This window comes from Octodon degus, unplaced genomic scaffold, assembly GCF_000260255.1.
Source record: "Octodon degus isolate 3935 unplaced genomic scaffold, OctDeg1.0 scaffold00123, whole genome shotgun sequence".
Taxonomy (NCBI): Eukaryota; Metazoa; Chordata; class Mammalia; order Rodentia; family Octodontidae; genus Octodon; species Octodon degus.
This window is the reverse complement of record NW_004524699.1, coordinates 4,739,868-4,751,213: the sequence shown is the minus strand read 5'-3', so window position 1 is coordinate 4,751,213 and position 11,346 is coordinate 4,739,868. Positions and strand designations below refer to the sequence as shown.

Genomic DNA, 11,346 nt, shown 5'->3' with positions numbered 1-11,346 from the left:
ACCCACCCACCCACATACCCACCCAGCCATCTGCCCATCTGCCTTTCCACTCATACAACCACACACACACTCAGCCAAACTACCCTTCAACCACCCACCCATCCATCCATCTAATCATCTATCCATTCATCAGTCACTATCAGCCATACCTGCCCCTTCCCCATCTCTCCCATCTCTATTCCTCCAACCCTCCTTCTGTCCATCCATCCATCCATCCATCCATCCATCCATCCATCCATCCATCCATCATCTGACCCATTCACACTATGCCCTCCATCTCTTCCCTCCTGACCTTACTGAGCACATGGTGGCACAAGCTGTAGCCCTGGGATCAGATGGTGCCAATGGGTGACACTGTAACAGAGCAAGCACCCAGGGGCCCAGGCTGCAAGCTGGCTTAGGAGCCATAGCTCTCAGTGCACTCCCATGGGGTTCTGGAGGCTGCTGCCACTGGGGACTTGGGGGTCCCTCTCACCATGAAGCCCCTGACCATTTTGAGCCTTTGTCCCTTCCTCTGAACAAGCGCTGTGGTCCCTGCTCACCTTATACCTGCTGTCCCATTGCAGACCCGTGCGGCACTGGGCAGGGGTGACCTGGCCCAGGCAGAGGAGGCATCGCGCAAGGCCCGCCTGCTGGTGCTCTTCAGCCTGCTCTTCGGGGTCTTTGTGGCCACCAGCTGGGTCATCTATGTGGTGGTGGCCCTCTACCTCCCCTGAAGCTGTGCTCCTGTGGGGTTGCCGAGGGCTCATAGCCTGGCCACCCCTTCTTGTGGACTCAGGTCCCTGTGGGATCAGTGTCACCGCAGCAGGCAAAGGAGAGCATAGGCGTGGCAGCTGTCCTGAAGCCGTGGCTTCTGTGGTGGCTGAAGGATGTCCCCCCCAGCCGCCTCTGAGGTCTCCGTGGGATCCCCGCCTGGCCTTGACCTTAAGAAGCTGCAGTGGGAACAAGTGCTGGGTCTGCAGAGCCATCTGGAGGGACTTGTCACTTCCGACCCCGGGTAGTGATGGACCTAGCCTGGGAGAGGACAGGCAGGAGCTGCCGCTTCCCCCCTGCTAGTGCTGCTGGGGGGCGGGCAGGCAGGGACAGACTCCCTCCTGCTAGCCACCAGGGCTCCGTGTGACTTCCAGGGAACACTGCCTCTTCCCGCTCCCTTCTGGTGAGCAGCCCACATCTGTCCACAGCTGGACTGGGTTCCTGGCCCCTCCGAGATGCTGTGGGCAGCTCTGCTCACTGCTCACACAGAGGCGCGATGCTACCAGGCCCATCCTTCCTGGTGGCTTTGCTGGGACCACTGCTCAATCCTCCCTGCCCATCTTCTGTCCCTGCCCCTGCTGCCTGCCCTGGGTCAGGTCCTCGACACCCATCCAGGTCGTGTGGGAACAAGATGCAGTGGCATCTGCTGGGAGAGGGGCGAGGCCAGTGGCCACAGGCTGTAATGCCCGCTGTGTAGCACCAGGAGGCAGGATGGGGCGGCCCCGGCGTGGGCCCCACTCCACGGCCAGGGCTGGTTCAGAGAGGCTGAGCCAGCCACGAAGAGGAGGAGGAAAACCTTTGTCTAAGGATGGGCACATGCCAAAAAATACCCACCACAGCGCTTCTCACGGGACTTTTTTTTCCCTGGCACTGGGGACTGGGCCCAGGGCTTCATGTGTGCACACATCTCTTAAATAAATAAATCAGACGGAAAAATCACCCAGCCCAATAGGCCTTGGATGTTAAAGTGCTTGAATCCCGAAGGAGCTGATTAAAATGCAGATTCCGCTCCTTTGTGAAACTTGAAGTTCTGTGTCTCTAACGGGCTCCATCTAGGGGGCTGGAGAGAAGGCAGGTGAGAGGCCCTAGCGCTGTTCCCAGCCGGCCGTGGGAGCGCGCACCACGCTGCTGCCGTCCCAGTGCTCGCGACGCAGGACAGTTGCTGGGTGTCAACGTCCGGCAGCCTGTACTACATAGTGACACCCTGTCTCAAGAAAGCCAAGGGGCTGGGGAGATAACTCAGTAGAATAAGGGCTTGCCTGACAAGCACAAGAGCCCGAGTTCAATTCCCAGTTCCACACACACACACACACACACACACACACACACACACACAAAAGAAATAGAAAACCAAAACCCAGCTCCTCCCTAGACTTGATGGAGCCAAACCTGTCTTTTCCTTTACAGAGGGTGCGTTGAGGGTGGCTTCACTGTAAGCAGAGGTCCCCACTCAGGAAGGTCCTCCAGTTGGCTCCAGTATCTGGACACCTTATTGGCTGACTTCTAAGTTCAGCTCTGTGCTCTATTTAGCTGGTTTATGAGCCACTATGATGTCCCTCACGGGACTCCCTGTAAGGCTTGACTCCGGGCAGCCAGGTCCTCCTCCTGCCCTGAGTCCTGGCCGTTTCATCTTTCTGTTTGTTGGAGACGTGTCTCCCCATGCCAACCTGAGCGCTCGGCCCCCTGGGCAGCTGTGACTAAGGCGCCGTCACCGGGCAGCTTGAGCACCGGCGATCGTTGGCACGTATGAGGGACTTCATTGGTATTTGTAGTTTTCGTGGTGCTGGAATTGATGCCAGGGCCCCACTGTGTGCCAGGCAGGGGCTCTGCAGTGAGCATGGGGCCGTGAGTGCTTTCTCATCTAAGGGCCAATTGGGATCACCTGAGTTATTTTGTTTTTCAGCTCTCAAGTTTTTTAAGTATGAGGGATTTTGAACCCCCTCACCATGTAGTCCAGGCTGGCCTTGAACTTGTGGTGAATGCACACTCCTGCCTCAGCCTCCCAGGACACAGTAAGCTCTGCACTGTCCTAGCCACACCTGGCTATGCCCAGACCTCAGCCGAGAGGAGATTCTGTGCCTTCAAGTTTGGGCCTGTGCTTTTTTTTTTTTTTTCCTGTGGCTTGCTCAGCCCACCCTCTGAGGGTAGGGCTGGCGTGGCATGTGGTGCTGGGGATTGAACCACAGTCCCTGTGCACTTGCATAAGCAGGTGCTTTAGACCACTGAGCTATCTCACCAGCCACTGTTCTTGTTTTTTTTTTTTGTTGTTGTTGTTTTTGTGGAACCGGGGATTGAACTCAGGTCCTTGAGCTTGCCAGGCAAGTGCTTATTCCACTGAGCTATCTCCCCGGCCCCAACTGTTCTTGTTTTTTGAGACAGAATTATACTATGCAGTTCAGGCTGGCCTTGAACTCAAGGTGATCCTCCTGCCTCAGCCTCCTGAGTGCTGGGATGACAGTTATGTGCCACTACACCAGGCCTAGGGCTGTGCTTCTGCATCCTGGGTCTGCCTGGTTCCTGTTGGACACAAACATCTGGAGGCACAGGACGATGCTGATCTGGTACAGTGAGAGCCAGCCGGGATTCAGCAACCCAGACTCTTATGCCAGCTTCAGGGATGGTAAGGACAGAAACCAGCTCAAATCTGTGAGGCTCGTAATTTAGGGGCCGGGGTGGAAAAATAGCGTAGCATAGTGTAGTGAATGCTTTAAAAAAATTGGAACAGCAAAAGGCATTTTGCGGCAAATCCCTTCGAATCCTCCCACTCATTTCAAACAACTCTTCCCATCGTCCTTGCCACTTTTTTTTTTTTTTTTAAATCTTTTTTGTTTTTGTTTTTTGAGACCAGGTCTTGCTATGCAGCTTAGGCTGACCTTAAGCTCATTTTGTAGCCCAGGCTGATCTCCAACTCACAATGATCCTCCTGCCTCAGCTTCCTGAGTTCTGGGATGACAGGCCTGTGCCACCACATTCAGCTCTCCTTGGCACTTTTTTGCAGCAGCTCTGGAGTCCCCTCTCCTGAGGGTCTTTCGCTGTGCTGTCCTGGTGGCCTCGATGGCCTGAGTCCATTCAGAACAATTTTCTTTGGGTAGGTGTGGTGCATGCCAGTGTTCTAGCACTCAGAAGGTTGAGGCAGGAGGATCACGAGGTTTGTATGTTTTTTTTTTTTTTTGTACCAGCAGTTGAACTCAGACCCCTGAGCTTGCTAAGAAGGTGCTTGTGCCGCTGAGTGTATCCCCAGCCTGCTATGAGTCTGAGGCATCCTGGGTTACACAGTGAGTTCAAGGCCAGCCCAGATTATATAGAAACACCCAGTCTAGAAAACTTGGCAAGGAGCCAGAAGTTACCTAGTGCAATGTCCAGTGAATAAGGTGGACGAAGACACAATGGTGGGTTTTTACGAGCCTGCGCTTCCGCTGAGTGACAGCCAACAGCAGCACTATTTTTTTTTTTCTTTCTTTCTTTTTTTTTTTTTTTTTTGGTGGAACCGGGGATTGAACTCAGGCCCTTGCGTTTGCCAGGCAAGTGCTTCTTCTACTGAGCCACCTCCCCAGCCCATCACTGTATTTTTGATCACAACTGGTGGACACTTGGGAAAGAGGACTCCAGGGCTGCTGCAGAAGCCGCGATGTGCATTCACAGCCAGAGGACAGTCGGAGGGGATTTATGACACTCTTATCATGGTTTTATGTAAACATCTACCCTAGATTTCAATCACACTTGTGTTATGGGTCACCCACTTGTGGGGACCTCTTTGAGCTCCCAGCTCAGGGTACGGTGGATTCTGAAACCGCATTCTGTTTTTGAGCCAAGGTTGCACTACGTAGCCCAGGCTGGCCTTGAGCGCACGGTGGTCCTCCTGCCCGAGGCTCCCGAGTGCTGGAGTACAGGCATGTGCCTCCAGGCACGGCTCCAGGCCCCTTCCTAACGTTTCCCTGGTGAGAGGCTCTGGCCTGTCTCTCGGCGGCCTGGTCTGGCACTTCTGGCTGGCTCCAGTGTCTTCCAGCCCTGGCAGTCCCCACTCATCCTCTCCCTCCCTGGCAGCCGGGGAGGAGGGCCTGGACATCTGTACAGCTGTCCCGTGGGAGCTGCGTGGTGCCCGCAGCGCCACGGAGGACACTGTCTTACACGTAAGCCTGCGCTGCGGAAGGACTGCGCCGCTGCCGGGCCGGGGAGAGCAGCACCTGAGGGATGTGCCGCCTCCTCCCGTGAGCACCTCTCAGCACTACAGACTTCTTTTGTGGGGCGGGGTGCCTTCCCACGGAGTCAATCCCCAGCCCTCAGGATTTTCTGAGCCAGGCTCTCACCAAATCAGCAAGGTGCTCAGGCAGGGCTGGAGCTCAGGGTCCTGCTGCCTCAGCCTTCCAAGCAGCGAGGGTGAGGCACGTCCTGGTGCCCGGGCCTTCCAGGATGCACTGCAGCCTACGCCTGCCCACGTGAGGGGGCTCCACGTCCGTCTCCTGCCAGGCCCCTGGGATGACACCAGGCTGATGAAGTGACAGCTAGAGCCCCGCCCGCTTTGACTTAGAAGGAACCACTGGCAGTCCAGGGCTGCGGAGGCAGCCTGTGTGACGCTGAGCATTTCCCTTCTAGTCAGTTAAGTTTTAATTTTAAAATAAGAACCATAAATGGGTGTTGGATATTCCTTTCTCTGAAATCTCCTTTGTCCTTTAAGACAATGTCTCACTATGTAGCTCAGGATGACCCGTCTGCCTCAGCCTCCTGAGTGATGGGATGATGGGGTACAGGTTCTTGCATCTTTTGGGGGGATGTTGCATTTTTAATGAGGGCTGCTCTACGACTGGGGTGATCGGAGTCAGCTCCATGGGGTTTTCCTGCTCACTGTCCCCGAGGTGTGGAGGGCAGCTGGGGCCATGCAGAAGCCTGCGCTGTGGTGGCTGTGACAGCTGAGCCTGCCTGCACTTGCCACCCAGGTGGCCTGAGGGACAGTCACTTACCCATGCCCTGCTCAGGACTCTGCCCCCGACTCCTGGCTCTTGGGGAGAGGCAGTGGGAATGCGGGGGGCATGCAGATGTCCAGACCAAAGTGGGTCTCCCACCGGCTGGTCACAGGTTGGGGCTGGAAGTGCAGGCCCCGGGGTGCTTGAGGTGACCGGGCTGCAGCACGGAGGGACATGGGGAGGGCCAGGCGCTCTGGTTCCTACTGTCCCTGCCCAGCCTGGTCCAGGTCTCCAGACACTGCTACCTGGCTGAGAAGACTTCAGAAATCTGGCATCGCCACTGATACACTGCACTGACCCGTCACTATCTGGCCCCACCTTGCGGCAGTGGATGTCAGGTGACATTCTAGTCACCGAACAAACTGAGCTGGGTGTGGTGTCACTGCCCACTAATTCCGCTGCTGCAGAGGCTAAGGCAGGGCAATCACTACATCAAGGCCAGCCGGGCAACACTGTGGGACCCTGTCTCAGTGTAGAAGCTCAGCCTTTTCTGGGTGGAGTCACACACCTCTCATCCCAACACTCGGGAGGCTAAGGCAGAAGGGCCACCTGAGTTCGAGTGTCATAGACACTTTATCTCAAAAAACAAGACTCCAAAAACAAAAACCGAGGACTGTGGACATGGTGCTGTTGTAGAGAACATGTGGGTTCTACCCCTGTACCACAGTAAGAAAACCCCAAACACCTAACCAAAACCAGAGAGGTGTTTTCCCCTCTGCATTTTGGGGGCAGGAGCCCGTGCAGGGTCGGCTTCTTGGCATGTATAGTCGGCTACGGCTGGTCTGGTGGGTGGGCTTCTGACGACAGCTGACTTCTTTAACACCAAGGGCTGCTTCTTTGTCCCTAACCCCCAGTACTGGGCATAGAAGCCAGGGCCTTCACACTGAACTACCTCCCAGGCCTTTTTAGTTTTTATTTTTGGCCAGGGTCTTGCTAAGGGATTGAGTTGTTAGCCTGGGCTCAGAGTCGCGGGCCTCCAGCCTCCACGAATGGCCCACCATGAGCTTGGGACACAAGCACGCCTATGTGCCACTGCGCTTGGCCTGAAGCTCTTCTTCAGGTTGTGAATTTGCTCCTTTGAGGAGGGTCACATGAGCACCTGGCACCCAAAAGCTGTTGGCAGATGTACACGTGTCTCAACCAAGACTGCGTGGCCCCTAGGGCAGATGCTGTCCTCGCACCCACTCCCACCGAGGTCCCTTGGTGCACCCGCTGTTGTCGGGACAGGGCCTCTGGTGCCCAGGGCTGCACCCTTCCCCCGAGCCTGCTGCCTGTGCACAGGGCCCAGCGGGGAGGAGCCAGGTCAGGGTGGCCAGCAGCACTGCCACACGGCCCTGTGCCTTTGGTGCTATGGTCTCTACTGCAGGCCACCTGAGTCCCTGGGCCCGGGTGAGCACGTGGGTTCCCAGGACCTGGGTAAGACCCTCTGGGACTCCCTGTGCTCGGTCCACAGCCACACTGGTCCCTCGGGGCTCAGGGGTCGTTGGTCAAGCCTGGGGCTGGCGTGGCTGAGCAGCCTGAGGTCACGGAGGGGGCCCAGTGCTCTCGCCCACAGAAAGCTTCCCAACCACACTCAAGCCCTGGGCGCGCATAGGCAGATGGGGCCAGGTCCAAACTGTGGACCAGTGCGACTCCATGGCTGTCTCCTCCTTTATGGGGACAGACTCAAGCTGGCCACGGCGGCAGCTGCCCCAGGCACAGAAGTGGGGTTGAGTACTGAACTCAGAGCCTCCCCCAGCCTCTTGCCACCCCTCCTGCTGTAGTTCAGGGTATGGTCTCACTGAGGGGGAGGTTTTGGGGTGGGGACCCCAGGATGCGACATGGCTCTGGGAGCATGCAGAGGGGCAGGGGACGGATGGCCTCATCTTCCCTGGGTTCAATGCTGTGAGGGGACACAGTGGCTCTGGACGCGAGGATGAAGGCTCGCTACATAGCTACTGTGCTGGGTGCCACTGTGGAGGTACCCTTCTTCAGGGATCTGGGGTGAGGACCAGACGGCGAGCCCAGAGGCAACATTCAGGGAAGGAGCCCAACGGCCTAACTGCAGACAGCAGGCTGGGGACAGAGACTGTGACCCAGGCCTCGGGGGCCAGGGCTGTGCGGGCAGGTGGCCTGCGGGCAGCGTTCATCTGTATTTATTTTTCTTTCATATAAAAATTACACATTTGAAATGTCGGCAGGAAGACACCACCACCAGACCACGAGTGGGGTCTGCGACACTGACACTGGGGAGGCCATGGGGCAGCTGCAGCGCCACGGGCTGTAGAGCCGACGTCAGGGCTCAGGCCGGGCTTGGGGCGTGCCCTGGCCCGCTCCACGGCACTGCAGAGCCGTCTGCCTGTCTGCAGTGGGTGTGACGCCCCCCGACCAGTAAGTCATACACAGATGGCCGGCCGGCCTCGTGCGCTGAGCGGCCACTGCCCATTTCCTGCTCCTTGCCTGGACACTTCTGTTCAAGCGCCAGCTCCGATCCCACCTCCCCTTGGGCTTGGGTGGACAGCTCCTGCCATACAAGCACCTGTGTCCACTGGCTTGGCCTGTGCCAGGAGCTTCCCGGGGCTCCCAGAAAAGAGGGCATCTCATTCCCATAGCCCGGGCCCCCCATGGGGGTGAGGCAGGAGGAGGCAGGGCTGAAAGGGGAGGACTTCCAGGAGAGGGCACAAACTAAAAACCCACACAATACTGTCAATACACCGCGACTGCACACGCACACTCCTTAAATAATAAAGTGACAGGTTCTGGACAGCCAGCGGACAGCTGCCAGAGGGGAGCCTTGGGGACAGCTCACGCATCCCCTCCTCCCTATGTACAGGACAGACAGAACAGCCAGGGGAGGGGAAACGGCCCCACCTGCCAGGATAAAAGCTGCTTAGAGATCTGGGAAGGGCGCAGGGTGCCTGGCGGGGAGACTTCTGCAGTGTGCAGGAGCTGCTCTCAGCCCAGCCTTCCTTCCCTTACTTGGGTCGGGGAAGTGGAAGTAGGTCCTGGCACTCCTGACTGGGTGGCTCCGGGGTGGGGGCACCTTTGGACCCTGGCCGCTCACTGCCCCAGGAGCCAGGTGTATACAGCGGTTCCATGGGCACCTGGCCTCCGAGTCGATTGTCAACCTCTGTAGGGAGGACTGGCACCCAGCCTGTCTGTGCCAGGCTCCTGAGGGGGGGGGGCGGGGAGGACAGGAGGGTGTTAAGGCACGCAGCAGGGAGCGCAGTGGAAGGTGGCCCTCGCCAGTGTTTCTCTGGTGGCCCAGTGCCCCCTCTCTTCCCCTTGTCCCTGCTCCCCAGAACACAGAGTGTGGTCCTGGGGGCCACGCTGCGTACCAGCGAAGGCTGGGTGGGGAGGGGTGTGCACAGCGCTGTAGGGCTGCAGCCAGCTCCAGGGTTGCTAAGCACCACCTCTCACCAGGGCCCGAGTGCAGGTGCCTGCCAGCCTGCCTGCCTGCCGCCGTGTGCCCTCCTGCATCAGGGACAGGGTGGGGAGGGGAGGGGAGCCAGTCCTGGCCGCCTGCCGCTCCGCTCTGCTCCACTCCCTCGGTGCTGCACCTGGGCCAGGCTGGGGCTGCTCTTGCAGGAAGGAAGCCGTGCCGTGCCGGGCAGCCTGCGTCCTCTCTGGGGCTCCTGAGCATCTGGTCCGGACAGAAGTTGCTCCTAGGTTTTCTCTTCCCGGTCTGTTTTCCTCCGGGTTATGTTCCTGGGCTTGATTTTCAGAGAGAGTTCCCACAGGGCCTCCTCAGCCAGGTGGTCGCTGAAGTCGTTAAAGAAGTTGATGATGTCATCGTTCCTCCGAATGTCGTAATGCCTGGGGGGGCAGCCACGCCCGCTCAGAGGGTGTCTGGCCTTGGGCAGCCCCATGCCTCAGCAACTGCCGTGCCAGCGCCCAGCCCCGGAGGCTGCTGCTACCCACCCTGTGGCACGCTGACATGGAGACAGGCTGCGCTCTGAGCTGCAGCACCTGGGCGGCCACACCTGGGGGCTCCGATGGCCCGCTCGGCTGCTGCTGTTCTGGAGCCAACGAGGCCGGGGGGTTTCAGCTGCCCCTCCCCTCACATCCTGGGCCTGCCCAGTGGCCCACCCCCCATCCTGTGTCTGTCCTAACTGCCCCCAACCCCCGTCCCGGCCACCCCATGGCACTCACGCCTGCTGGAAGCAGCGCATGCTGTCGAGGATGTTGAACTGCTGCCAGCGCTTGGAGAAGTTCACCTTGCCATCCACGTAGTCAGGGTTGCCAAGGTGGACGAAGGTCAGGTCCTGCAGGATCAGGCCCCTGGATGATGGTGCAGAAGCCAGTTACCGCTGGAGACTGACCCGGAGGCTGGGGGGTCAGCTGAGAGGCGGCTACCAGGACCAGCCAGCTCACCATGAGCAACTCCAGCTCATGCCACTGAGAGCCCAGCACAGACCAGAGCAGGCCCAGGGAGCTGACTCCCACCATGCAGACTCCGTACGGCAACCCTCGCAGGTCCCTAAGTGCCACTGCAGGCCATGGGGCTCTTCCAGGGAGCGGCTATGCCCGCAGGGTGGGGCAGAACCATGGGACGCTAAAGTACGACTATGAGATACACAGTGAAACAAACAGAACCAGCCACGGGCAAAGGCAGAGTGCCTTCATTTGTGGGCACGGAGACTTGAAAAGGGCTGCTGAATCCCGAGGACAAGGGCCAGGTGGGGAGAGGGGTAACCAGTCCTAAGGAGAGGGGAGGGCAAGGGAGCAACCCTGTGTCCTGGCCCCGCCGAGAAAGCTGCCCTGCTGCATTTTCCCTTGCGCCCAACTCCACCCTGGCCCGATGTGGGTGGCACTTTCTATACCTCTGTAACCCAGGGCTCCCTAGGCTCCTGTGGCACAGTGGCTGTGCAGCCTGGCTCAAGAACCTGGAAGATGAACGGTGCCATGTGTGGGCAGAGGAGTCTGGCACCCAGCCCTGGGCGAGGTGGGGAGAGAGCCTGAGATCCCTCGTCCTTCCCTACTGCAGGGACTGAGGGGCAGTGGATGCGAAGGACACACTGGGCGCGAGGCACCACACTCACAGGTATGGGATGCATGGGGGCTCCACCTCCGAGAGGGCGGCCCGGTAGGCACGGAAGGAGGACGAGCTGTCGATGAGCGTGCAGTACTCAGCCAGGCCCTACGCAGGAGGAGGGCGGCCGTGAGCGTGTGCATACATGCACACGCATGCACACACACGCACATACAATGTGCCTTTCCTTCTGAGAGAAACCCCCCTCTGGCGCCTGCCCTGCCCCTCCCGCTGGCCCTGTAGCACCCACCCCACCCACTGCAGAGCTAGGCAGACCCAGGAGCTGGTGGGGAGGGCAGGAACCCAGGTGCCCAGTGTGGCACCAGAGCCTTCCCCGAATCCCTCAGCACAGGAACAACGGGCAGGACAGGGGCCAGGCGAGCACAGCCCTGCACCAGTTCTTGCCCCCACCTCTGAGGTCTGTTTCTGCCACTCCAGCCTGCGGATGGGGGCTGAGTCCAGCGCCGAGAGGATGGCCAGGTAGGAGTTGAAGTTGTTCAGCTTCCTCAGGTGCTGTGGAGGGAGGGACCGTGAGGGGACCGTGCAGTGCTCCCCACGGGGCCTGGGGAGTCCGGGCCTAGCACGAGGGGGTGCAGCGCTCCCCACGGGGCCTGGGGAGTC

The 11,346-nt window shown here is 59.0% G+C and overlaps 2 protein-coding genes and 1 long non-coding RNA gene across 11 annotated transcripts in view; 2 read left to right on the top strand and 1 right to left on the bottom strand.

Annotated features, from left to right (window-relative positions):
- Positions 1 to 1,329, top strand: part of Prrt1b (proline rich transmembrane protein 1B) — a 16,492-nt gene extending 15,163 nt beyond the window's left edge. Inside the window, exon 4 of the mRNA XM_023700490.1 lies at positions 567 to 1,329. Coding sequence (XP_023556258.1) covers positions 567 to 716 — 150 coding nt within the window. The 3' untranslated portion in view covers positions 717 to 1,329. The remainder of the gene's footprint in view (positions 1 to 566) is intronic.
- A 6,504-nt stretch (positions 1,330 to 7,833) lies between these two features.
- Positions 7,834 to 11,346, top strand: part of LOC111812406 — a 16,646-nt gene continuing 13,133 nt past the window's right edge. The window contains exon 1 of the long non-coding RNA XR_002817908.1: positions 7,834 to 8,084. This is a non-coding gene — a long non-coding RNA (uncharacterized LOC111812406). The remainder of the gene's footprint in view (positions 8,085 to 11,346) is intronic.
- The window catches only part of Rapgef1 (Rap guanine nucleotide exchange factor 1), an 86,824-nt gene continuing 83,562 nt past the window's right edge, over positions 8,085 to 11,346 (bottom strand). For all 9 annotated transcript variants that reach the window (XM_023700272.1, XM_023700274.1, XM_023700273.1 and 6 more), the window contains 4 exons: positions 11,137 to 11,238; positions 10,736 to 10,833; positions 9,846 to 9,974; positions 8,085 to 9,509 (listed from right to left, as the gene is read on the bottom strand). In XM_023700272.1, the coding sequence (XP_023556040.1) occupies positions 9,359 to 9,509; positions 9,846 to 9,974; positions 10,736 to 10,833; positions 11,137 to 11,238 (480 nt within the window). In that variant the 3' untranslated portion in view covers positions 8,085 to 9,358. The remainder of the gene's footprint in view (positions 9,510 to 9,845; positions 9,975 to 10,735; positions 10,834 to 11,136; positions 11,239 to 11,346) is intronic.